The 26,868-nt window shown below is 44.2% G+C and overlaps 1 protein-coding gene across 4 annotated transcripts; it reads left to right on the top strand.

Moving 5' to 3' along the window:
• The first annotated feature begins 217 nt into the window (after positions 1–217).
• On the top strand, positions 218–26,410 carry STYK1 (serine/threonine/tyrosine kinase 1). Of its 4 annotated transcripts, none has more exons than XM_054040793.1 (10): positions 218–296; positions 10,483–10,592; positions 12,612–12,749; positions 13,841–14,107; positions 14,705–14,886; positions 15,476–15,559; positions 16,961–17,169; positions 17,468–17,508; positions 18,512–18,608; positions 20,982–26,410. In XM_054040793.1, exons 2-10 carry the CDS (start codon positions 10,526–10,528, stop codon positions 21,184–21,186), a joined length of 1,290 nt encoding a protein of 429 aa, XP_053896768.1. In that variant the 5' UTR covers positions 218–296; positions 10,483–10,525; the 3' UTR covers positions 21,187–26,410. The 4 variants fall into 4 exon arrangements, with proteins under 4 accessions (XP_053896768.1, XP_053896741.1, XP_053896749.1 ...); XM_054040766.1 differs by having other exon boundaries at positions 222–386; XM_054040774.1 differs by lacking the exon at positions 218–296 and adding an exon at positions 1,104–1,259.
• Positions 26,411–26,868: the final 458 nt, after the last annotated feature.

Here is a 26,868-nt window from a genome sequence, read left to right as displayed (position 1 = left end):
TTTATTCTGCTCCAGGAGGTTGATTGTGATCATATCAGCATGCATCTCTCTCCAAAGCCACCTGCAGCATGTTATTGCCTAGGAAATGGACTCTGTGTCTCAACAGCAGGTGATATGTAATTTCCTGTTGTAATATAACCGCCACGCACTTTTATTAAATAGCTGAGCAAATAACCCTGTACCCATTCGCATAACTTGATAGCAGTAACATGAAACTCTAATGGAAGGTTTTACAGTGGCAGCTGAGGTGACTTCTGGAACTGGAATAGCAGTGTGTGCTGCAGATCAGGATTGAGGTGCACTGACTGAGCTGGGTGTGTGACATAGGACTTGAATAGCAGGCGGTGCTGCTAGTCAGGAATCGGAAATGAGATGCATTGGAAGAGGTTTGTGAATATCTGAAATAGCTGTATTGAGATGAAGAGCTGTGGTAGGTCAGGTCTGAGGGGCATTGACAGAGCTGTGTATGAGCCTAGGACTGCAATAGCAGAGGGGCTGCAGGGTAGGACTGAGGTGAAGTGGCAGGTTTATATGTGAAGAAAGCTTGCACTGCCTCTGTCTATATGGCCAGCCTACCCAATGTTATCAGTTTTGTCTCCGTCTCTGAGTCACTAATTCACCCACAAAGGGAGGGAAAAAAAGTAGAATAAATATTTGGAAAAATCTCTGCATATTGTCCTTCAGGATCTGTTCTGCCTGAGAAAGGTTCCCTGGTGTCTGGAGCCTTTAGCTTTTGGGATTTTTTTGGTACAGATTCTTTATTCTGTGCACCAATTCTTTCTGAAAAATATGACAGAAGTGTGTGACTTTTGGTGTTTTCTTGTTCCCCAGTTTCTCTTTTTCATTCTTTCTCTGTGTCTCTGTTGATCTGTGTTTGTGTCTGTCTTTTTTTCTCTTTCTTGCTTACTATGTTCTGAGGTCCCCGCCCCAGGACTCTCTCTGGCCTTTGCTGTCAAAGCTGCAGGGGGTATTTGTATGTGGAAGAGCCAGGCAGACCCGTTTTACCAGTGTGTGTGTACCAGTCAGCCAAAGTGTTAGAAATACAATCACATGATCTCCCTGGGGAGACAGCTGAGAAGACTTTGAGGAGCAAAGAAGGGAAGTTGGGCAGGTCCAGGGTACGAAAATCACCAGGAAGGAACTAGTCCCGGGAAACACACAACATAGCCGTCAGCACTGTTGTGAGATGCCTAGGAAAGAAGCAGCAGATTGGAGCTTCAGGAAAAGGCTACAGTGTCAGTAGAAGGGGTTTAACTCAGGTAGGCAAGAGAAAACACTGCTGGAAGCTAATAGATGATGTATATTTAAACTAGGGTGACCAGATGTCCCGATTTTATAGGGACAGTCCCGATTTTTGGGTCTTTTTCTTCTATAGGCTCCTATTACCCCCCACCCCCGTCCTGGTTTTTCACATTTGCTGTCTGGTCACCCTAATTTAAACCTTTGAAAGAAATTTTACTCGTGTGTCATCCAGCCTATGCTGTGGCTCTTTAGCTATTCAGCTGTTTGTGCTGAGAATACCTGTCTTTGTAAATGCCAGTGGTAATGGTGATGTTGGGGCAGTGGGGTTGGGGGAGAGGGAGGGAAGAAAGGAGCTGTGTAGGGGACATGCATCTCAGTTCTATCTAAGTGAAATGACTTCTAGGGGACTTTTTGGATGAAGAGGAAGATTTTTGCACAAAATTAAAGTCTGCCCATCAGAAAAAAAAGGGAGTTGAAAACTCTAATGTAAAGAGATGCTGTACACATTGTATATAAGTTCTGTGTTATGTATGTGTGATACATACCTATGGACCTGATTCTGATCTAATTTACATTAGGTTTACATCATATATATCTGGTTCAGGGTAGAAAGCATGTCCATTTTATGACGAGCTGGACTGAATCCTCAGAACTCACCCTTCAGTGCAGCTTGAGGAGCTGTGTAATAGAATGGAAGCAACTTGCAATGACAGGTGAGGGATAAAGGGGACAATAGTTCTTGCTCTATGGTCTATGGGCTTGTCTACATTTAAAATGCTGCAGCAGTGTGGCTGCACTGATGCACTTGCGCCTTTGTAGTGCTTCAGTGAAGACTTAACTTATGCTGACAGGAGGGCTTCCCCTGTCAGAGTAGGTAATCCACCTCCCTGAGAGGCAGTAGCTATGTTGATGGGAAAAGCCCTCCCCCCCCCCAAAAAAAAATTTAGTGCTGTCTACACCTGGAGTTAGGTTGGTATAGCCGTGTCTCTAAGGGCTGGTCCACACTAACCCCCCAATTCGAACTAAGATACGCAACTTCAGCTACGTGAATAACGTAGCTGAAGTCGAAGTACCTTAGTTCGAACTACAAGGTACTTACCGCGGGTCCACATGCGGCAGGCAGGCTCCCCCATCGAATCCGCGTACTCCTCTCGCAGAGCAGGAGTAACGGCGTCGACGGCGAGCACTTCCGGGATTGATTTATCGCATCTAGACAAGACGCGATAAATCGATCCCAGAACATCGATTGCTTACCGCCGAACCCAGAGGTAAGTATAGACGTACCCTAAGTGGTGTGGATTTTATACCATCATAAGTTGCTAGTATAGATCAAGCCTGAGTGTACAGAGGGACATTGCCAGGTTTTCAGGATCTCTCTGGGAAGTCCCAGGATCTAGACAGCCAGTAGAAATGATAGCGGGGGTGTTCTGAAGGAAGAAGAGGAATCAGCAGACAAGGGGCCCTGTACACCAGGTATGTAGCTTTTGATTAAATATGTTCTGATGGGGGCCAGTTTTGCAGGCTTAAGGGCTGGGGGAAAAGTTATTATGAATGTTTCCTTTAGTGAAAAATAAGTTTTCCTTGTCATTAATTTCAGTCTGTTGCCCCTTTTTACCTGAACAGTTAGCCAGTATGTGGGGCCTTGCTGGGTTGTTTCTGTCAGCAACCATTTCGGATGCTACATTTCAGATGTATTTTTTGGTGCAATCCTGTTTATTTGCAAACTGTGTACATAAAGTCATGTTTTTCTGAACGCTACAGAAACAAGCAACAGCCAGCAGTTTCCTTGCTCAGAGTTTCCAAGCCTGCCTGTCCAATGTGTTCTGTGCCCAAGAAGCTCTGTCTCTTGGCTCCTTTTCAGGGCTATGCTCATGACTGCTTCTCTGACTTTGTGGGCTTCCTGACTCTCAGACACAGTTTCTTGCCAAACAATCCCTGTGTTTGCAACCAGTCCCAACAGAAACCCTCTTAGGCTATGTCTACACTAGAGAGCTTACAACAGCCCAGCTGTACCGATGCAACTGCGCTGCTGTAAGATCTCTTGTGTAGCTGCTCTTTGCTGACAGGAGAGAGCTCTCTTGTCGACATAATTAAACCACCCCCAATGAGTGGCGGAAGCTACGTCGGCGGGAGAAGCTCTCCTGCCAACATAGCGCTGTACATACTGGTGCTTATGTCGGTGTAACTTATGTCCTCAGGAGGGTATTTTTCTCACACTGCTGAGCTACACAAGTGGTAGTGTAGATATGGCCTAATTCTCCTTGGGTTAGCTGTTGCTCAGGCCTTTCCATGTGGCTCAGTCCCTTGGATGGTGGCTTTGTAAGAATCATAGAAGATTAGGGTTGGAAGAAATGTCAGGAGGTCATCTAGTCTAACCCCCTGCTCAAAGCAGGACCAACCCCAACTAAATCATCCCAGTCAGGGCTTTGTCAAGCTGGGCATTAAAAACCTCTAAGGCTGGAGATTCCACCACCTCCCCAGGTAACCCATTCCAATGCTTCACCACCCTCCTAGTGAAAGAGTTTTTCCTAATATCCAACCTAGACCTCCCCCTCTGCAACTTGAGACCATTGCTCCTTTGCTCATTGCTCCCCAGAAGGCACTGAAATTTGAAACTGAACGGAAGTGTCACTTTTATTTTATTACTTGCATTCTGAGGGAAGAATGGGCTGTTGCTCTGGTTATTAACTATAATTTCTTATTTTTTATTACACTGTCTATTATCGGGTTATGGCTGTCCCAGAGCAGGTGTGAGGGCAAGTGGATGGGATTCAGAGTGGTGGAATGGATAAAAACCTCAGGTCTAGGAATATGAAAAAGAGGGAAGACCTATTCATGGATATGCACAGACACATGAATAGACTCAGGCCAAATGTTGAAGAGAAGAAAACAAGAGCCACCTCTGACAAACAGGAGAGGCCCAGGCAGGAGGGCAAGGAATTGAAGCAAGACTACTTCTGAAAGGAGATGGAAATGAGAATGGAGGACAGACAGCTCCAAAGTGAAGTTTTCATTGTGTATAAAAAGGTTCAAGAAGAGATGTCAGAACAGCTGACCCAACAATTTACCTGCAACTGCACTAGTTGCCAGTGCAACACTTAATCATAGAGCAATATTACAAATGGGGTTTGCCCCTTATTCTCCAGCTCCTTCATATCTGTACCCAGGGCATTATATCTCTTCATATAACAGAAACAAGGTAGACTGGAATCCCAGACTTAGTCTACATAACCAACTTATGTCAGTATAACTACGTCATTCAGGGGTGTGGTTAATACCTACCCCTAAGCGCTGCAGTTATCCCGACTGAAATCCTGGCTTCTCCTATCAACATTGTTACCGCCCCTCTGGGAGGTGGAGTATCTACGCTGATGGGAAAAGCTCAGCAAGACACACTGTATGAACTGTAAAATATTAGCTCTGTTACCAATGCTTGTGTAAATTTGATACACGGGTTTGATGTTGAATGCTTGTTTGCATATAATAAAATAGATTATTGAAAAAAACCCTTCACTTGTTGGTTTTTATCTATCACTGTTCTCAGATATTGCTAGAATATTCTTTGCTGCCTTGCTGCGTCCGACTCGAGGGCCTCAGAGCTACTTTTCATAAGTGTTAGCAGTCATCTTTCTTACTGAGCAAGCAACAGAAGATATGAATTCATTCTAGTCTCTGCTTTTGAGGAAAGGGCTAGTAAGTAGCACTGGTACCAGAGAATCAGGGAGTTTCCATGGAATTAAGAGTGTTTTTATAGTTGATCACTCTAGTTCTGACTTTCTTTCTGTTACATAATTGTAAATCTCTATATAGATTCACATTTGTATGTCTACACATACTGTCTGGAATAATATTGTAGTTCAAGAAATACCCCTGTATTCTTATTAGAGAGAAGGTGTCTTTTATTTAATTTTGTCTTTTGAAACATTTGTGAGAACATGGTGCTGGTACAAGGTGGCAACCCTGGAGACTGAAGTGCTGTATTTATTCTCAGAAGAGATATGGCATAGGCAGTGGCAATGCAAGGTTCCTCATTCTGCCTCCACTAATTTCCCTTAACCCTGACCTTGGAGGGACCATTTTTAAGGCAGAAGGTAGGTTAGTCTTAAGAGCCTGTTCCATGTTTGGTCTCTGCTGAGACAGTCAGCAGGAGGCCAATTAGTTTGTGTTATAACCATCTATTTGTGATGTGAACACCTGAAATAAGAGGAACTGGACTGAGATCTACCAAAAGATTTTATACAGACCACCCAAAAACTATCCGATGGTAACACCTTTCAGTCAATACTGAACTGAGCTGAGCTGGGTTCACTTTGTCTACTGAAAAGTGCAAGTCTCTATAGCCTGGTAGCAAATGTGCTAAGCCAGCCAGTCCCCTCAGGAATTCATTTGCTTAAACTCTTTTTAAACACCACGTAAGTTGAACACTTCATGCCTCTGGATACAGTTTCATGCTTGTTACACAATTAATTAGCAAAGAGTGTATTTAGAATGGAACTGGGAATTGGGAAAGGTTAAATTCCATATAACCTTCTCTGTTCCCATGGCTGTAAAAGGGGGATAATAATACTTATCTACCAAACAGGGGCTTTGTGATCAATCAGTTAATATTCGTGCTGCACTTCAAAGCTGGGATCCTAGCACACAAGAATTGCTATATTGCAGATCAGAAGAGTGGCCCATGTAAAGTGCCAAGTGTTACTAGAATCAATTTGTGCTTTACATTGAAAATAACACTGAAAAGTATTTCAGAAGATTATTATAATTTTGTTTTAAATGGGATGGTGTCCTGGATTTCGCCCCCACTTGGTTCAATTTTGCTGGAGGGGCTGTTGTGTGAATGGGCTTGTCTAAACTAGCCTTTGACTGAAAAAAATTCTTTCCATTGCTAACAGAAGTGCAGTTCCACCAAAAGGAGCAACAGTGGGAGTGCCAGTGCAAATAAGGTGCTGGTCGCTGCCAGCTATTTTATCACCAGCTTGCGTAGACCTGCCCTGATCATGGATAGACAACACAGCAATTAAAATGACAACTTCCTGTATTAATGCTCCTGCCACAGCTATTGCTGATGGAGTGTACCAGTATTAGCAACAATGGGATTTTTTTTTCAGAGAAAGGGCCGGTGTAGATACAGCCTTTGTGTCTAAGATGCTTGTGTGAATTTGTTTGGCTCTGAGCACCTTTGTGACCGTACAAGCACATCTGTGCATAGATACAGGTCTGTGCGCACAGACATGTCTCTGGGTGTGCATATGTGTGTAAGTGTAAATGTGCATTTTTTTTGTGTGGATCTGCATGTGTGTCTGAATGGGGGACCAAATTCATGTATTTATTTGTGTGAGTGCTTATGTGTAACTGGGAATGCAAGTGCCTAAGATTGTACCTATTAGTGACTGTGTCCATGTATTTGTTCATGACAGTGTACGTGTATTATACCTGAGGTGGGTTTACTTAGTTTGCTTGCTTACAAGGTAGGGCTGAAAGGTTTGGGTTGATCTTATTGACTTTTCAGTAACAATCGTCCGTCTGGTTGACTCTGGTTTCAGTGATTTGCTCACTTCGAAGCCACTCCCTGAAAACAGGTGAATCTGCTGTTGCACTGAGCAGGAAGAGAATTAAAAAATGAAATACAGCTCTAGCTGGGAATTCCCAAACTGCTGCTAATAGACTCATAGACTTGAGGCCAGAAGGGACCGTCATGATCATCCAGCACATTTCAGGCCCTAGCTTTATCTCATTTTGTTTCTTCCCATCTTTTTTCCTATGCACATGTCAAACACCCACCTGTAATTGTATCCTAAAGTCAGCTCTGGTGAGTGTTTTCTGTACCACCAAAGGCTATAAAACTTATTTGTGTCTGTAAGGAAACAGCGCAACACTAACAATTGTGTTGAAATGCAGCAGCCTTGCACAGTCTGCTCTAAATCATGCAAGGACTTGCAGGATCAAAGCCCTAGCAGCTGTGTAATGGTCTGTATGAAATGTCTTAGTTGGCTCTCAGGGCCAGGCTTCTGGGCAGGAGTATTGTGAACAATGTCCCACTGGTCCAATACAAGTACAGTGAATGAATTTACTCACTTTTCTCTCAGCTGCCACCATTCACCACAGTAACTCTCTCAAACAATTTAGATATAATGGGCCAGATCCTCAGCTGGTGTAAATCAGTGCAACTCCATTGGCACTATGCCAGTTTGCACCAGTTGAGACTCTGGCCTCATGTGTGAGTGACTAGGTCTAGCTGCAAAGGGAGGGGGTGGGCACACATTTCTGACTTTCTTATTTGACTAAAATTGAATCAGTGTCAGGGCTGTGATCAAGGCTTTCCTGAATACTATCCCACTGCTGTGTTGTGGCCTACTCCAAGAGCACTGATCAAATTACTGGTCTCCATTTTCTAATTCACTACAGTCATTTTCTCTCTCTCTCTCTCTCTCTCTCCCTCCTTGTACCTTCAATCTCAAAGAAAGAAAGAAAGAAAGAAAGAAAGAAAGAAAATTAGGATGGCAACAGGAGCCCTTCCAATGCACATATGCATTCTCCCAGGAGTAAGCAGGAAAACACATATATTCCTATAAAAACATTTGCATGGTCATGAGTTTCCCCTTAATATTGGTGCAAACAAATGCTTGCACAAATATTTGCAGTAGGCAAATAAGAATGGATGTGATGTGAATATGGTCAAATTGAACTTAAATTAGAATTAAACAGAATAGGGTTGTCATGTTGGCCTAAAACCTAAGCATTTCTCATGACTATGCTAAAGAAGTGTCAAGCAAAATTCCCCAGGAAGCTTTGCAAAGTCAGGTTAAGAGAGACAATAAAGAGTTATTAGGAAGCAGCTTTTATATTGCTTATAGTCCAGAAAATATATCTTAAGGTTATAACCTATTTTTTTCCTGCTGTTTACATTTTTTATACTTTATGATTAGCTGTGCTTTGCAAAAAAACACATTTGTGTTTAACTCTGATTATAACTGAAATATAAGAAAGGCGCATATGGGAAACATAGCATGTCTCACAGGTGCCTAGGGAATATTAGTTATAAAGTTACCTAATATTAGTTAGGTATATAAACTTAATGTTTAATTGGTTAAAACTCTTGTTTTAAACCCACGCTAAACTCTGCAGTTAAAAGGTTACACTGTTGTGATACTTTGTTATGCTGGAAATTTAGAGAAAATGTAATATATAAGCCATTGGCAACAAGATTGACCTTTGTCAATGATTGAATGGTACCAGTCATGTCACTTGCCACAAATTGTAATGTGGGATAAATATCCTGTCTATAAAAGTCCATTGAAACTGCTGTAATGCATACCAGTGTGGGTGGGCAGGCCTGATGTTCCAGGATTGGTAAGTTAACCTTTTCTGTTTATGCTGTTTGATCTTAGCTGTCTAGTCTATGATTAGTATCAGAGGGGTAGCCTGTTAGTCTCTATCCACAAAAACAATGAGGAGTCCGGTGGCACCTTAAAGACTGAATTGGCTTGTCATCACTGGTTCTCCACTTGTGAGGTAACTCCCTTCTTTTCATGTGCCAGTATATTTATGCCTGTATCTGTAATTTTCACTCCATGCATCTGAAGTGTTTTTTTTACCCACAAAAGCTTATGCCCAAATAAATCTGTTAGTCTTTAAGGAGCCACTGGACTTCTTGTTGTTTTTGTAGTCTTTGATTAGTAAACCAAATTTGAGCTTGACCAATTGATGTCTCAATCAATAAATAATCAAAAGAACACATTATTTACAATAGAAACATTTTTCATTTTTCACCCCACTCTATGTGTAGGAATTACAGCTATGTTATCTTGCAAGGCTCATAACATGATATGCCAAATGACACATATACCTATATGTTTTATAGTTTTACCAATAAGCTGACACATACCTGGAAATGTTTACTAATATTGGCATTAGAGCTGATGCGAGTTTGTCGCTGACATGGTAAATAGTCACCTGCCTGTATTTCACAAATGTATATACTATCACCCTGTCATTGGAGTTCAGGTGAGACAATTTAAAGGCAGATAGAATGTGAAATATGTATAGTAGAAAAAACAGAGTTGTACAGTAGAAAATGCCGCTGTTGCACAGATGATATTGTGAAGTTATAGGTGTGCTGTCATATGTTATTTGATGGTTCAAATATTTGTAAATTGCTCTTTGAAAAGTGTGGGATGTACAGCCAAACAACTATGATGAACAGAATTATTGGTATGAAACTGTACCCCTGCATATTGTACAGACTTGCAGCTGTAATGGCCACACCTAGATACTACACAGCATTATGTACCAGTACCTTCTGGCTGCTTTACGCATCTCAAGTAATGCAAAACTGCTGTAAATCCATATGACTGGGATGGTTAAAGAGGGTTTACAGCTGCTTTGCAATGCCAGAGTATCACAGAGCAACTGGTGTGTATTGGTGAATCTATCCTATGTATGTAAGAGTGAACAATTGGTAGTTATAGAGATTTCCATAGATAAAGGGGCACTGTACATAATTACAGGTGTAAAGTGTCTCTCCTAGGGAGTACGTGAAATTACAGGTGTAAAGGTGCATATTTGAATGTTGCACAGAATGTCAGGTGTAATGAACGTTAGAGAGAATTACAGGTGTAATGAATCACATGTATGAAGTTTCCTTACAGATCTGATTATGTCTGTAATATGGAATCAGTATTGGAGACCTTAATGAGAAAGCTGCTGTTTCTTAGTATATATTCATGATGCAATAACATAGTGCAAGCACTCTGGTCAGGAATGCCAGAATGGTGTGATGTGGTGTCTTATGCATATGCACCTGATGTTTTATAGGCCTGGAGATAAAAGACTGAGTTATTCCAGCATCTGAAATGTGATTTACACAGATAATTTAAAATATGAGTGAACTAATGTCTCTTAACTTGTGCACATGTGCCTGCCTGAGGAATCAGAGGTATCTGACTCTCCCACATGGTACTGCAGAACAAACCTAGGCTTAGTAAGAACAAACCTAGCCTCTGCTCCTGTACTGAGATACCATCACCAGAAATTGATTCCGACTATGCCATATTAGACCATTAACCCCTAGGTGTCCATAGCTCTCCAAGTCTCTGATTCTCTGAGTTGCTTCCTCCCACTAATCTGAGGCTGGATTAGAATCAATGACAAAGAGGGTGAATAGCATAGCTTCTCACCCACTTTCCCAGCAACCATCTGGTCCTGCCACTGTATTTATGGTAATGTTTCATATCTGTGCAGTGGAAATTCCAGCGGTGAAGGACATGCTCACACCGAGCTGATCATGGCAGGGGACATAAGGAGACTCAGACGCATGCTACTGGAATGCAACAGCAGTGACAAGTTATGTGGTAAGATTCAAGGCAACTGTTTCCTTGCCTTTTACTTTTGTGTGTCCAGGTCTCATAAACTAAGCAGCAGGACCTGCTCAGTCAACTTTGAGCCACCCTCACCTCCAGAGAGTGATTTGATTGGGCCTCCCCTGCAGTAAGTCCCAATGCACGACCTCTTCTTCACACCTGCCCCCATCGTTTTGCCTTTCTAGCTGAGTGTATTGGCTTTGTCACTCAGGGTGGAGAACAAAGAATATGTTTCCAGCACTGGCTTATATGGCTGGGTGGAAAGGATAGGGGAATGATGGGTGAAGATTTCCTGTTAAACAGGAGGAGCAATGTAACACCCTGACCAGAGTTCAAAGGGAGGTATACTAATTCCACTTGGGGGTCAAATTATTATCATCACAGAGCTCTGAGTCATCCCAAATCAGTGTTGCACTCACCCCAGTAGCACTAGAGTATAAGCAATAAACAACACAGAAGCATTCTCACTGGGATGCCCTGCAGCTGCAGGCTTGGCAGCCTTATCTGTTCTGGTTTAAGCAGGGTTGGACTTGGACAGCATTTGATGGGAGAGTTAGCTAGAACAGTGCCTAGAAAAAATGGATACCTTAGAAATACTTGAGATAGGCAGACCACCAAGGGAAACCCAGATGCTGCAAGAAATGCTGTTTATGACTCATTAGGGGAGTCTTTTCCTTCTGAATCACTACTGAAATCAATTCCCTGCAGGAGGTTACAGGAAACCATCTTTTGGTTGAGACATATAGATGAGGTCTTGACCACATGTGGTCTTTAAAGATCCCATGGTACTTTTCAAGGGACCAATATTAATAGGTGCCAAGCCCCATCAGCCCCTATTAATTTAATTGGGAGTTGAAGGTACTTATCACTTTATATGAGAATGGCAGCATCCCAGAGTATTGTGACCCAAGAGAGTAAGGATGTTAACCCCAGCATTCTGGCCAAATTCCAAACTAGTTAATTTACTCTTCCGCCCTAATATCTCCCCCTCCCCCAGTATTTTAATGGGAGAAGTTATTCACTTCACCTCAATTACACTGTTGTACAGCATTGTTGACATAGAATGGCTGCCAGGCTCCACCCCAGAGCCAGCTGCATTTCATTGGTGAGTGATCCCTAAATGTACTGGCTAACACTTTCAGTCTTCATATACAAGTATGTGGCGGTGGAGGAGGTCATGCATTCACCCTATTGAGGAAGAAGATAATAAACTCTTCTGGGTTCGTCCACACATCTGCAAGACTTGTTGTGCCTGGAGGGGGAAGCTTAAGACGGGAACCCCAGTCCAAGGGTTGGTAACTGGGGACAATTATTGTGCCTCAGAGACAGTTGATTACAGGGATAGATTAGTGAAGAGGGAGGCAGTCATTGATCCTGGGATTGCCTGGACCAGGTACAGAGTGGATGTTTACCTAAAAGCTGGAGGGAGGGTGTAGGGAAGGACTCTACCCCTGATCATGACAATAAAATGCCTATAGATAAGCTGGGACCAAGGTTTGCCCATGAGACTGAATGTCTTGTATTTCCCTTTTCTTTAGTTTGGTCTTCCCTGTCCCTGGAGAGGGGGAAAGGTGTGTGTGTGTTGTTATTTTTTGAGAGAGACTCTTTATACCCCAAGCAGGGGTAGGAATCTGTGAGTGTCAGAGGAAGGAAGCAAGCTAAACTGTGGTCTGGGGGTGGGTGGGGGAGAGACTCCAGGAGATCCCATCCACCAAAAGGCACCTAAAGAGGTGGCCTGATATTCAGAGGTGAAGAACTCCCTTTGACTTCAGTGGGAGTCTTAAATAGTCAGCCCCTCTGGAAATCAGGCTAGCAGTTGATAAGGTACTTAGATACTACTGCAATGAGCACAGCATGGATAGATAGCTCCTTCATGTTGAAAATTACTAGAATGGACTATTGTTATGGTGTTGTACAGACTCTGTTCAGTGTGGGAGTGTTGTACACACTGTGATTTCACTGAGCAGTAACGACTACTCCTTGTTTCCTGTTTTCTCTTTCCATTGACAGTTGTGCGTGAGTACCAGACTGAAGTGATCATCATCCCTGTCTTCCTAGTGGGTGTCTTTGTCATCCTGTTAGGTGTGATCCTTTGGCTCCGCTATCGGAGCTGGAGGTCGAAGCAACAGCAACTGCCCAGGCGCCAAGGTAACAAAGGGGAGAGAGCTGGGTTCAATGGCAAGTCTCTCATTCCCACCCCCAGGGCTGTCAGAGACTAGGAGAACTGAAGAGCCTGAGCTTGGTACTCAATGGCCTTGTCTACATTAGGAAAATTGGGACCTCTAGTTCACCAGTGGTACAGCTCCACCAGTGGTAGCAATGGTGAAGGTTGTAGCATAGAGAAGACTCAGGTACTTAGACCATTGTGTCATCTCACCCTGCTCTGAGTAGAGTTAGCTGGCATAGTGGTAAAATCACTTGAGACCTATCATGCAGGGGACATGGTTTCAAGCTGCAGTCTCTCACTTCCTTCAGGGCCAGTGTAGGCTGGCCACAGTGCCATCTGGAAGTTAATACTCAGCACTGCAGTGGATCCAGGTTCAGTTTCCAGTCATGGCGTCCTATGGCTAGGAGCACTATGAGGCTGGATTGGCTGGCATATGCTGTGTGGGTATCACAGATTTGATTCCCAGTTATAGTGGCCAATTCCCAGGAGTCCACTCAGTTGTGGCTGGTAACACAACAGAGTTGGGGTGCATTGCAAAGTGGCTAAAGCAAAAAACCCAGATTTGAGCTTGTTTTGTATCCATGCACAAAGAGCGGAACAAGTACTTCCAGTCTAAAGTGAATTGGTATTTATTAATTGGTATATATTAAAGGAATTAAGAAAGAACGAAAGTAAAGTCTCTAAGGACACTGTGTGTCTCTTCTCTGTAACAAGCTACAGCAATTATGAGAACAAAATGGCTGCTGTATCTACACGCAGGCAGAGTTCTTATACATGTAAAGATGCAGTACCCAGAAAACAAGGGTTTCGTAGTTACATATACCATAGATTTCAGGTCTCAGTTTCTCCTGCCTCTCAGACAGGTTGGGTGGGAGTCCTGGGGAAGCAAAGTCCTCTGTCTCCTTATGGGCTGGCCTACCTGAGACCAAATAACACTTCCCCATCCATGATTCCGAAAATCATAAAAGAGCATGAGCCAAAGGGAACAGTTCATGGCCAGTGGCAAAATGTAAAAGGGGAAAATTCATCCCCCAAACACTTATATCTCATTTGGCTTTTATTTTTGTAACAGCTGTTGCCCCATTGCCAGCAAAGGACAAGAACCAGAAGGAACACAGTGAGTCAGAGAACACCTACATCCAGCTGAGTGAGACAACTGTGGAGAGTCTACTAAGATCTGCAGCCTTGACTCTGAAGGAACTGGAAATACCACAAGACCGACTTATACCAGGGTCCTTGGAGCTGATACACAATGGCAGTTTTGGGGGAATCTACAGAGCGGAATTGGAGACTGGGAACCCTGGGAAGACTAAGACAGTCATCCTGAAAGCCTTACAGGGTAACATTGGTGGCAGGAGTGCTCCATTTGTATACACTTCTCTGTTACCCACTAGTGTGAATCCACTAAAAATTCCCCATTCTCTAGCTCTGAGTCCATTTTCTTTCTTAGCAGTTGCACAAGGGGCTGCCCCTTTCTCTGCTGTGAGCTACCCTGCTTTCCTGTGTGCATCCCCCCAGTGATTCCTCTCTCTCTGTGTACCTCTCAATCTTTCTCTATGGCTTTGACTTCACTACAGAATTTGATCATATCTGAACATGCCTGTAAAGAGGTGAGATGACAAGATGCTGACCATGATTTTGCATTCACTGTAGACAAGCACAAGTAGTGTTCATCATCATGTCAGCTAGTCATGGTTAAACTTTGCTCTTAGCAGGGTTTAGTCACAAGCAGTATATATGCATGTTAAAGGAGGTTGTATTGCATCGTCTAAATAATGCTTAGTCCTGCCATGAGTGCGGGGGACTGGACTAGATGACTTCTTGAGGTCCCATCCAGTCCTATCATTCTTTGATTCTGTGTTGAGAATATTGAATAGGATCTTTGCTCTTCTTTGCCTCCCTGTGGTGATACTGTCTTTTTCTCTGGTACTTTCAGACACTGCTGGACCCAGTGAGGTGAAGGATTTCCTGGGAAGGATTAAGTTCCATCAGTCCCTTGGTCATCATGATAACATGGTTGAACTGATAGGATGTTGTGTAGTCCAGCTGCCCCTTTATATGATCCTGGAGGATGTGTCCCATGGGGTCCTCCTGAACTTCTTGTGGACCTGCCGCAGGGTGAGTCTGAGGAAGTGAATGCCGGACCAGTTATCATGTCTATCCTCCACCTCTGTCCATGTCTCTTACATACATCTATTTAAGAAGATATCTTTATCATGTGTAGTTCTTTTAATCCATCCATCCATAGACTTCTCTAATCATCCATCCATTCACAATACAACTCTTGCTTTTTTATGTATGTATATTTCCACCTAGTCATTCCCCTCCCGTCACATTTCCCCTTCCTTGCCGCTTACCCACAAGCTATGCCCACTACATTACTCACCTACCCCACCAGCCATCCACTCCTCCTACACAGCGCCTACCCTTCAATTGTCTAACCATTCACCTTTTTACCTCTTCCATGTTTGTTTTTTGATGCAATACCTGAGCATTATAAATGTTTATAAAGAATAACTATCTCAAGCAGAGCCAATAATGCCAATTTGCCGTGGGGCACGTAAGGAGAGTGATGCCTGTAGGAGGATGGAAGGGTTAGATGGTGCCATTTGCTGAAACCAGAATCTCATTAGAAAGAAGCAGCATTCCCCCTCTTTTGCTCTACTGTGGCATTTATTTGATGTGCTTTCTGCTTCTCTTTCTCTAGGATGTAATGACCATGGATGGTATCCCGTATGACCTCACGGAGAGGCAGGTATATAAAGTCGGGCAGCAGGTTGCAGCTGCCTTGGTAAGTCTGATGTAGCTGCATCTTGATTCATTTATCATGATAGGAGAGACAAAGAAAGAGCCAGAAACCCACTCTAACATCAGAGTCCAACCTGGGGAACGCTATTCTTTCAAATTTAGAATCCACTAAAAATTACGTTTGCTAGATTTAAATAGGAAGCAAAAATGGTTTTAGTTCCTCCTAGATTTGATAAGACACTGTTACTGCCTGTTTTTATTAATCCTTGAAACAGGCCAGGAATTACTTCCATTCAAGAATCTGTATTGTTTACCTGACGTAGTAGCACAAGCTGACATTTAATTAGAAAAACTGTAGTTTAAAATGGAAGTTCTCAAGAAACAGAAGAGATAAAAATAAAGGAAGGATGGTAGTATGGTTAAGGCACTGGACAAAAACTCAAAACATCAATGTTCAATGGCCAGCTTTGTCACAAATTTAGGCAAGTCACTTAAGCTCTGTGTGTCTCAGTCACCTGTCTGTAAAATGGGGATAATAATCTGTTTCTATTTAGACTGTAAGCTTTTTGGGAGCAGGGGTTTCTCTTACTATGTATTTGTACAGTGCCTTGCACAATGGGGCCTGATCTTAGTTGAGGCCTTTTGGCACTACTGGAATACAAATATTTAACCCAGCTAGAAAAAGGCTTGTGAATCTCACAAATACAATAATAAAGCTGAACAGAATATTATTAGAAAAACTCCAAATGCCCTTCTGTTTCATGAGTGAAAATGTTATAGCAAAGAAAGGGGGAAGCAAACACAAGAGTAACAGGGAAAAGACAGGAGGCAATGGGTTCCCCCACTGTTGGATTTTCCCTTTCAGCAGGACTGGGTTCCCTCACTGGATGGATTCGCCCTCCCACTTCTCACTAGTTAGAGCAGATGTTCCCTCTCAATGGACGGTCTCTCAATTAGTGATTTTCACTCTTTTAGGAATAGAATGTCCTCTTTAGCAGTAGGAGTGGGTATCACCTGACTGGTAGATTTTCCCTTTAGTAGGAGCAAGGATCTCTATTGGTGGATTTTCTCACGCCCCCTCGGTGGATTAGGTGTTGCCCCTGCTGGTGGATATTCACTATAGGTGGCTGCTTTCAGTGGTGGTAGCTGAAGTGAGTTTCCTTAGGAATTTTGCATGAAAGGCCAAAGGGCTGAGGGAAGCATGATAGGTCTTTGCGTGGTATTGGAACTTCTTGGCCTAACCAATGAGAATATGCCTCTGGTAAAAGCTCCTTGTGGTATTATGTAGGTGTTCCAGGTACACTCACCACATGTTTGGCTGCCAGGGACCCAGGTCACTGTGGTGCATGAACCATTGGTGGGGGCAAAGGGCATAAATTAATTGATTTTTTCAGTCAGTTAAAAAGAAAAACAACTGACTCTTCCCCTTTTTCCAACTTGCCAGGAGTTTCTCCAGCAGAAGAAGCTGTTCCATGGGGATGTGGCAGCGAGAAATGTCCTGATCCAGTCTGACTTCACAGCCAAGCTCTGTGGGCTGGGCCTGGCCTATGAAACCCACACCTATGGCACCAGCTGTGTCACACAGATTGTGCCACTCAAGTGGCAGGCACCAGAGCGGCTATTAATGAAACCTCCCAGCATCAAGTCAGACATGTATGGTTTGTTCTGGGGTGAAACTATATCTGGCTTTCAAATCTTATCTATCACTTTCAGTTCCTCACACAACACTTTGTTCTGATCCCCAGATCAAAACTCCACTGTAGGGCTCACCCTTGCTTCCAGCATGGAGCTCCACCTGGCGGCTCGCCCCTTTCTCCCTCTGCTCACCTCCCCAGCTCACACTCATTGTTATCATATGTTTAAATTACTACCTTGATTTTTTTTCAATTGCTTTCAGGCTAAAGATGGGAATAAGAGCTGCCAGTGAAACTGACATTGTGTTTTCTTGCAGATGGTCCTTTGGAATCTTACTCTATGAGATGATCACATTAGGTAAGGAGAAAAAATAAAATCCTAGGGAAAGGAGGGAGTGTCAAGCGACAGCTCAGGCAACATCAGAATCAAGAGTGTGTGGGAAATGGCCATGGTGCCTTTTATGTCATGTGATCACCCCTCTTTGCTAGGAACTGGACTGAGACCTCTACAACTCATTTCACAGAGAGAACACAACAGCCTTCAGATGAGAATATCTTTCTGCATTTACTTATCTAGTGTCAGATAACTTAAAAAAGAAAGGCTCTGTACCCTATTCCACACTCTTCCTGAGTCATCCAGTCCCCCTAGTTAGTCTGCAAACATTGCCCTAGAAATGAAAGGTTCCATATCCCATTCTTTAAACTCTGTGCTATCTCATCCCTGCAGATTCCATTTCTGATATTAAGCACATTTTTAAAGGGGCTTCTCCAGCAGTTATCTTCATATTCCCCAAATAAGGATGCAACTTATATATCTAAAAATGTGCCTCTCTTTTTCTGGCCTGACAAACATGGGAAGAAGAGAGAGAGAGGAAAGACCAAAAAAGAATAAAGAATTTAAGGGAGTAAAAGACTGCAGTTCCTGTGTGTGGCCACAGTGTGTCACCCTTATTCCTCACCTTCCTTTTCCCACACTCCATCTGGCCTCTTTATGCTGCACAATTCCACACTGTGGCTTAGGGCTGTCACTTCTGAGTGGCAAAAAACTGGGGCATCCGAACCATTTCATCCGGGACAGCGACGTTAAAGGAATCATTCATCCTGGAAAAATCTGGACAAAGGGCCACCCTAATCTAGCTACAGATGTTACTTTTGCTCTGTCCATTACCCTGGCCAGCCACCAGGTGTTAACCTTTCATGACTCATCACTTAGCATTTTTCTGAGGGGAAAGGAAAGTTAGCATCACACCCTCACTGGTTTATTTGTGGTGGGAAAGAGTAGAGGCCTCATGAAGAAGCTGGAACCTGGAAATCATTTTCCCTGATAGTTTTATCTTTTGTTGTTCACTTTTCTCTTCCAGGGGCTCCACCATTTCCTGAGGTGCCACCTTCTGATATCCTACAACACCTTCAGAGATGGAAGGTCATGAAGAGGCCCTCCACCTGCCAGCCAGCTATGTAAGGGGCTTCCTCTTCTAACCTGATCTGAGTGGTGGGGCTCATACTCTGCTCCCAGCTCAGAGCTGCATGGAGAAGCTCGTACAGCCTCGGTTTAGCAAATTTTTCCAGTCGCGCCCCTCTTACCATTCATGGGATTTGTCTTCCCCCCATTACTTGTAATCTGAAGTAATCCCTTACTTCTGCACTGTTGCTGGCGATGGTGCTGTCTTTAGAGCTGGGCGCAGGAGAGCAGCGTCTGCTGGCCAGGGCATTCATGTTGTTTGTGGCATGGGAGGACTATTTTATTAATTCCACACCCATCTTGCAATACCCACTCTGTTCCCTGCTTCTGCTATTATGGCAGCAGGTCCGGTGGGACCCACGGGATCCCAGTTTCTTTGTGCTCCTCTCAGGGAACCTCTTGCACCCCCTTCCCCAGATGGGCACCGCCCCCCCCCCCAGTTTGCACACCACTGTTTTACAGTATTTACACTTACCCTCAAAGATCGCACACTGTCCTTGCTACTATTTCCTGAGGGTTTTCTTCTTTTTTCCAGTCTCAGTCTATATCTGAGCACTTCACTACCAGAAAGATGTTGACAGACTAGTGAGGAATTCTGAGAGTGATTAAGGGAGTGAAGGAAAGATTTGAATAGAGAGATTAGGAACTATTAGGAAAGGGATATATAAGACAGAAAATATCATAATTCCACTATATAAATACTTGGTATGGCCACACCTTCCATGTTGTGTGCAGTTCTGGTTGCCCCTTCTCAGAAAAGATATATTAGAACTGGAAAGAGTACAAAGAAAGGCAACAGAAATGCTTAGGGGTATAGAACAGCTTCCATATGAGAAGAGATTAAAAACCCTGGGACTGCTCATCTTGGAAAAGAGATGACTAAGGGGGGGATATGATAGAAGTCTATACAATTGTGAATGGTGTGAAGAAAGTGAATAAAGAAGTGTTATTTACCCCTTCACATAACACAAAAACCAGGGGTCACCCAAGGAAATTAATAGGCAGCAGGTTTAAAACAGACATAGTGAACTACTTCTTCACACAATGCACAGTCAAACTGGAACTCATTGACAGGGGATGTTGTGAAGGCCAAAAGTATGACTGAGTTAAAAAAATAATTAGGTAAGTTCATGGAGGATAGGTCCACCAATAGGTATTAGCCAAGATGGTCAGAGATGCAACCCCTAAACCTCTGACTGCTAGAAGCTTGGACTGAGTGACAGGAGATGGATCACTTGATAATTGCCTTGTTCTGTTCACTCCTTTTGAAGCATCTGGCATTGGCCATTGTCAGAAGATGGACCATTGGTCTGACCCAATTTTGCCGTTCTTATGTTCTTATATCTGAGGGGGATAGAAAGGACAAGAATATTTGTAGGATGTAAATAATAAGGGAGCTAAGTTATTTACTTTGGTACTGGTAAAAGAGAGTATTGCAAGGGCTAAACTGGATGAAAGTGAGTAAAGGGAAAGTTGAGGCTGGATATCGGGGAACATATAACAGCGAGGGACTATGGAACAGATTAAAAAAAAAAGATATGTAGGTGCCTAACTCTCATAGATTTCAATGAGAGTTAGGTGCCTAAATACCTTTAAAAATCACACCCTATGAGACTAGGAAGGAAGGAAATAGAGGAGGCCAGTCACTTGGGACACTTAAAACTAGGACTCAAAAAAAGCCTGGAGAATAGACTAGGTAGCAATCATTTATTGCCTAGGGAGATATGGGAGGCTGGACTAGATGTGCTCTAATAGACCTCTTTAATCTCTTTGGGACTCTACTGTATGTAACTTTGACTGCCCAAAAGTCTCTTTCCTTCTCTTGAAGTTTCTTCTTGCCACTTTGATACCCCATCTGTCCTGCTGTGCTGTTGTTCCATCTGGGTCTACCCCAATTTGAACCTGGTTTTCTTGACTCTCAGAAATGAGAGGAAATGTGAAAGCGGTGATCAGGTCTTCCAAATGGTACAGGAGTCTCCTTGATGATAACTTGTCCATTCCCCCTGGAAATACGGGAATTCTCCCTTAAATGAATGAGTAATCCTAGTGGAACAGTACCTCCTGTGCTGACATCAGTCCTGGACAAAAGAGCTCCTGGATATCCAACAAGGAGTCCTGGTAGCACTTTCAATAAGGAAGGCAGTTGTATGACTTAACGAACATGACCCCTCCTCCCCCATTCCATTTTCATAGATAAATTCTAATACTAGCAAGTGTGCAGATTTCAACGGTCCCTTATGCTAGCTGTGTATGTAGGTGACATCAAGGTGTGGTCTCCAGAGTTTTCAGTGAGGGGTGGGGATTCCTTTGTAGCATAATTTTGTCCTTGTGCCTCATTCCTGGCTTCTCACCACTCCTCTGTCTTACAGGTATGGTATCATGAAGTACTGCTGGCGGTGGAGTGCGACGAACCGGCCGTCACCCGCAGAGCTGATCAAGCGCCTGCAAACAGCAGCCAAGAGCAGCAATGACCAAGTGGTGCTCCAGGTGCCTGAGCTGGTGGTGCCTGAACTATATGCTGATGTGGCTGGCGTTGATTTGGGGAGTCTCACCAGGGACTACACTGTGCTCTGAAGCATGCCTCTGTGTACTGGGAAGGCCTGGATCTCTGACTTTGCCTCTCTTTGGGGATACAAGGGGCTGACCCCTCTGGAACTCAGAATGAAGTGCGTATTGGGAGGGGTTCCTCTAATTTTTTTTAATGCAGAATGTAGTTAAGAGGGTGGGAAGTTCTGAAATAAACACTAGAATCCAGAAGGGACTCCCAACTCACCACCTTGAAATTGAGAAATATATCCTGCACCACTCAAACGCCTGTCTACATTATGACTGGCTACACTGAAGGGGACCAGCCAAACAGAAACAATCATTCTGAGTGACCTCAAGGTGGTTATGAAGGTGGCCTCAAGGTTCAGTTATGAAGTTGTACAGCTTTGAGTGAATGAAGTCTTTGACAAGGAAGCATTCCAGTACCACCATAGGGAGAAGGGGGTGGGGGTGGTAAAAAGTCTTGTCACCCATGACTCCCCACTTTTGCTGCTTTTTCCAGTCATACATGTGAAGAGAGGGCTTCAACCTGCAGCAATGGCAACTAGGTGGACGGGACTGAAAGCTGTCTACAAGGATTTACAAGAGGTGGATACCATGGATGGAAAGGGATTGCTTTGGTTCCGAAGCATATAAGTGGAAGGAAGCTGGATGAAAATGAATGAAGGGAAATTACAGATGGATATCAAGAACCATTTCCTAACTGTGAGGATTTTTGGAAGTCATCCTACCCCCCCTCCCATTTCACCCCCCCACCCCATTCCCCTCCAAGGAAGTGTTGGAAGTGCCATTGCTTGAACATTTTAAAAGAAGAATTGGATGATGCCCTGAAGAATATGCTATAGGACACAATCTTGGAGTGGCCCTAGAGATAAGAAAGTGGATAGATTAGATGATACCAAATAAGTCTTTTCCATCTCTAACTCCTCTATAACTGAGGGCCCATTCAGATGAAGGGTAACATTGCTTTTAAACATTCCACCCCATGGATGGACCTCTCAGATGCTTTATGCCATAACCAACTGCAAAATAGTGAACACTGTGTATTCTGATAGAATGAAATACCTTGAATGTTAAGGGATGCAGCAGAAATAGCTATATTAACGTACCACTTGATGCAGGAATGCAGGATGTACCACTTGATGGAGGAATGTGTCTTGTTTTGTGGCGAGTGGCAGGGTTGGCGAGTTGTATGGGCCCATGGTGCCCAGGCTCCAGCAAATTCAGGGCCTGGGGGGCCCAGCTCCACCAATGTTCGGGGCCTGGTCTCTCCCTCGGCCCTGCCTGCCACCTCCACGCGTCTCCCTTGAGCGTCCCCTGGGCCCACCTGCTGCCCCCGCGTGCCTCCCCCAGAGCGTTCCTGCCTGCCCTGGGCAGCGGGTGGCTTCCCCCTGCAGCTCCACATTGCACTTCCTCTCCGGCTGCTGCCGGCTACAAGGGAGCAGCGCTGGGGGCAGACTAAGGCAGCTGCTGCGCCTGCAGAGGGAGGAGGCACATGGCAGTCCCCCCACCCCAGCAGGAGACTCCAAGTCAACTCTGAGGGAGGAGGGGCTTATCCTGGCTGGACCTTCTGAGCAGCAGCCTGGGGGGGCTTCGGTGAGTGTCATGCTGGGGGGGCCAGGAGGGGCCCTCCCTCCCCCAGAACTCACTGCTGCCAGCACGGAGAGGGCTGGGGGGAGTCCTCCTCTCTTGCCCCCAGCCCCTGGACAGCCTTCCTGCTGCATCCCAAACTCCTAATCCCCGGCCCAGCCCCACACCCCGCACCTGCTCCCGCACCCCATTGCTCTGTCCCAGCCCAGAGCCTTGACCCAGCACCCAAACCCCCTCCCACACCCAGCACCCCCTCCCACACCCCAACCCCGTCCCAGCCCGGAGCCCACACCCAGCATCCCAACCCCCCTCCCACACCCTTTCTGCACCCCAACCACCTGTCCCAGCCCAGAGTCTGCACCCAGCACTCAAACCCCCTCCCAGAACCCGTACCCTTCCCACACCCAAACTTCCTCCCAGAGTCTGCACCCCAAACCCCCTCCTGCATCCAAACTCCCTCCCAGAGCCTGCACCACTTCTGCACCCAAACTCTCTCCCAGAACTTGCACCCCCAACCCCCTCCCACACCCAAACTCCCTTCCAGAGCCTTGGGGGAGGGGGGGACTTGGACCCGTTCTGGGCACCACCAAAAATTATACAAACCTGCTGCCCCTGGTGAGTGGTGGCTGAGGTATCAAAGGGTTGCTCAAGGGTAAAAGTCCCATCCCACCATCTCAGGGAGAAGTCCTCACTGAGATCACACTGTCAGGGAAGGCATCTGATGAGCGTTTGTTCTCCCCAAGTGATGCAGAGCAATTTATTTTCTTGTACATTTATCCTTTCAGACTCTAGCTCCTGGAGTAATTGCTTTAGTTTTTTGAGATGTTACCTTATCATTGTAAAATACATCTGGTTACTCTCATGACACAGCTAATATGAAAACAATATGGAAATTACATGGATAGGGTAAGAATAAAAGGTGATGGTAGAGTATTGTGACAATTACATGGTGGTGATATCATCTGCTGTGTGAATAGCAGACATGGCTACTCTGTGACAAATGTGGCAATGCCTTATATGCTGTGTGAATAAATTGATGATCACATAGCTATTTTGACTTAATGTTGTGACAGCATAGATACTCTGTGAATAACAACGAGCTGCTGGATTTGAAGTCAAGATTTAGTGGTGACAGAGGCTTTGGATATTATACTTTATATGGCACCCTTTGCTTGGGGCATGTTCAAGTGCATGTCATTTTACTGTGAATTTCAGGCCTTGTTTATACTAGGGTTTTAGTCACCAGTATAGCTGCATTAGTGAGCTATACTGGTTCAGTGTGATTTGCATTGGGGAAGCTTATTCCAGTTGAGGGGAAGCTGTCCCAGAGCAAACCTCACTACACTAATGTCAGTTGTTTCTACACTAGTAATTTGCCACATGGCAACTACACTAGTGACTAACATCCCAGTGGAGAGAAGGGCTAAGTCTGTTTTTCACCATGCCACCTGCACCTCAGAAGAGTCTGCATGGAACAGGGATAAATGTATTAGAATAATCATATGGATTATTTTGCCTGCTCTATAGTCTATTTTATAATGAGTGACATATCAATCTTGTCTGAAAATATCTGGGGGCTTGTGGGTTTTTTTCTTAATAGGCATCAAAACTTTTACAAAGCTTGAGGGCTGCTAGTCTTGAAGTCAGTGGCATTTTTTACCATTCACTTCAAAAGATGCAGACTCAGACCCTGAGCAAACAGACTTTTCACATGAGGTGGCCACAGCTTTCTGTTTTCAGTGGAGCTGGGCGTACCATGAAAACATCCTTTGCTGGGATTATATTTCTTGTGGCATAGTAGTCTGATGTGAGGCTTCTTCTGCTTCTCCTGATGAAGTTGTTCCAGTTTGGATAAATAATTAAAGAGTGAGTGGAACAGGTGAACTGGACCCTGCACCCATTCTCTTCCTGTCCCATTGATTATTTAAGTATTTAGACACAGTAAAATAACTTTAAATACTGAGACAGTGACTCTAGTCCAGAGGTTAGGACACTCACCTGGGAGGGGGAGACCTAGGGTCTAGTCCCCCTGCTCCAGTCACTTTTTAATTATTTATCCAGACTGGGACAACTTCAACAGGAGAGATCGAGGAAGGTGACTATAAAAACAACCTTTAACCTCTTGATTAGAGCATATTGTCCCGAGTGATGGGAGAGCCTGGTGTTAATTCTTTCTCCCTATCAAGTGGGAGAGAGAAATTAAACCTGGTTCTCCCACATCCTAGACAAGTGCTCTAACCCCTGGTTAGAGGTAGGTACCACCACCTTCTACTCCATTTGCACCTGACTAACTCATTCTCACAAGAAGTGGCTTACATGCCTAAGCTGACTGCCTCCAGGACAGGGGTTTCTATGCGTGAATCGTTATCAGGGCTAAGCACCTCTGTGCAGTCTGGACTCAGGCTCCTATCTCCCTGAGTGGGGTGGGGCTTAGGACACATCCCTGCCTAGTGTGCTGGCTTCTCTGAATCCCATTCTGCCTGTCTCTCCCCATTCCTTGTATAAGGAGCCTAGACACCTAACTCAGTGTGCATGTGTATCACAGTGTGTTCCTGTGTATTCCTAGATGCCCAAAAGTGAGGTGTTGCAATGAGCATCACAACATCTAAGGACCTTTTGTGAATCCAGGTCACAGTTCTTTGGTAGCTGGCTAGGGTCCATCAATACACTTTGGGTCAATACTTTTATTTCTTAAGATGCAATGAAGTATTTTGCTTTCCCAAAGTGAGATCCTAAGGTGATGACTGTTCAAATTCTATCTTGTAGGGCTTTCTTTCTCAAACAAGAGAATTTTTAAAGGGGAGAAAAAGAACAGCATATCACCCTATAGCAGTGTCCTACCCTGGGTGTGTTGCAGATATCATGTATATGAACTGGACGCTTATGTGCCTTCTTTGGCTGACACCACACAGGAAGTGGTAACTGGCTTGCACATGTGCTGTATTTCTCACCAAAGCTCTGCGGGGGTGGACATATGTATCTTTACAAGAGAGAGTTTCAATTTGAATTGCCTGACCACCTTGGGATTCACTTTGCTAAAATACTGGTTTGTCTTTTGTATCAACTGAGGTGTTCATGGTGCCTGAAAACTCCAGGTGCATGAGAGGCTTTGGTCAGCTAAAAATGTACATAATCTTGGAAAATTTACAAAAATATAGATGAAAATTCTTAGCACAGAATGGCAAATTTGATAAACAACAAACACCACAGAAAAGACGTTTTGCATGGGTTTTATTTGTATTTATTTGAGAGTAGAAAAGGCAAAATAAGTACAGCATTACAAAGAGAACCTGGCAGTTGCCAGTAGATTTAACTAAAGTGAAGCTTCTACCATACCAGTTCTGTTGAAGAGGAATATTCATGCTGAGGGAAATTCTCAAAGAAAAATGTGGTGTGTGTGTGTGTGTGTGTACCCACACACATGCATAAGGAGGTGTTAAGATTCTGTAGTCTATTTGAATACAAGGCATTTATTAGCCAGAGGGGGGCGGGAAGGCAGCAGTGCTATGGACTTTTTTCCATTTTTGTAGAGCAGCTTATTTCAGATGCAAAATATTACAGAGTCACTGCTTTTTCTCTTTCTCTCTCTCATACACTCTATAGTTCTTTGTCTATTTGTTGTTTTCCTTAACTGGAAATAAAAGTAATTTAGGCTGGAAAATACATATTTGAAATTTTTTATATGAAAGACATTATAAAGTCCATTAACTATTTATTCACGTGGTTTTCTAACTTTTCTCACTATGGTGGCTGATTGCCAGAATAAGGGCTAGATTCACTGCCAGTGTAAATGTCCACTAAAGAATGCCTGCCATCTTACACTGTCATAAATGGTGACAGATGTTCCTGGAGGTGGAAAGTGTCTCCAATCCCATTTGCTGAAGGGGGGAGGATTAAGAGGCAGAACACCACATGGTATGGTATTGCCGCCCTTACTTTTGTGCTGCTGCTGGCGGTGGTGCTGCTTTCAGAGCTGGGTACCCAGCCAGCAGCTGCTGCTCTCTGGCCACCTAGCTGTGAAGGCAGCACAGAAGTCAGGGTGGCAATTCTGTGACTCCTCCTACAATAACCTTGCAACACTCCCCCCCCCCCCAAACCTCCTTTTGGGTCGGGACCCCC

Source organism: Malaclemys terrapin, chromosome 1 (assembly GCF_027887155.1).
Source record: "Malaclemys terrapin pileata isolate rMalTer1 chromosome 1, rMalTer1.hap1, whole genome shotgun sequence".
Classification (NCBI taxonomy): Eukaryota; Metazoa; Chordata; order Testudines; family Emydidae; genus Malaclemys; species Malaclemys terrapin.
This window is presented reverse-complemented; position numbering and strand designations above follow the sequence as displayed.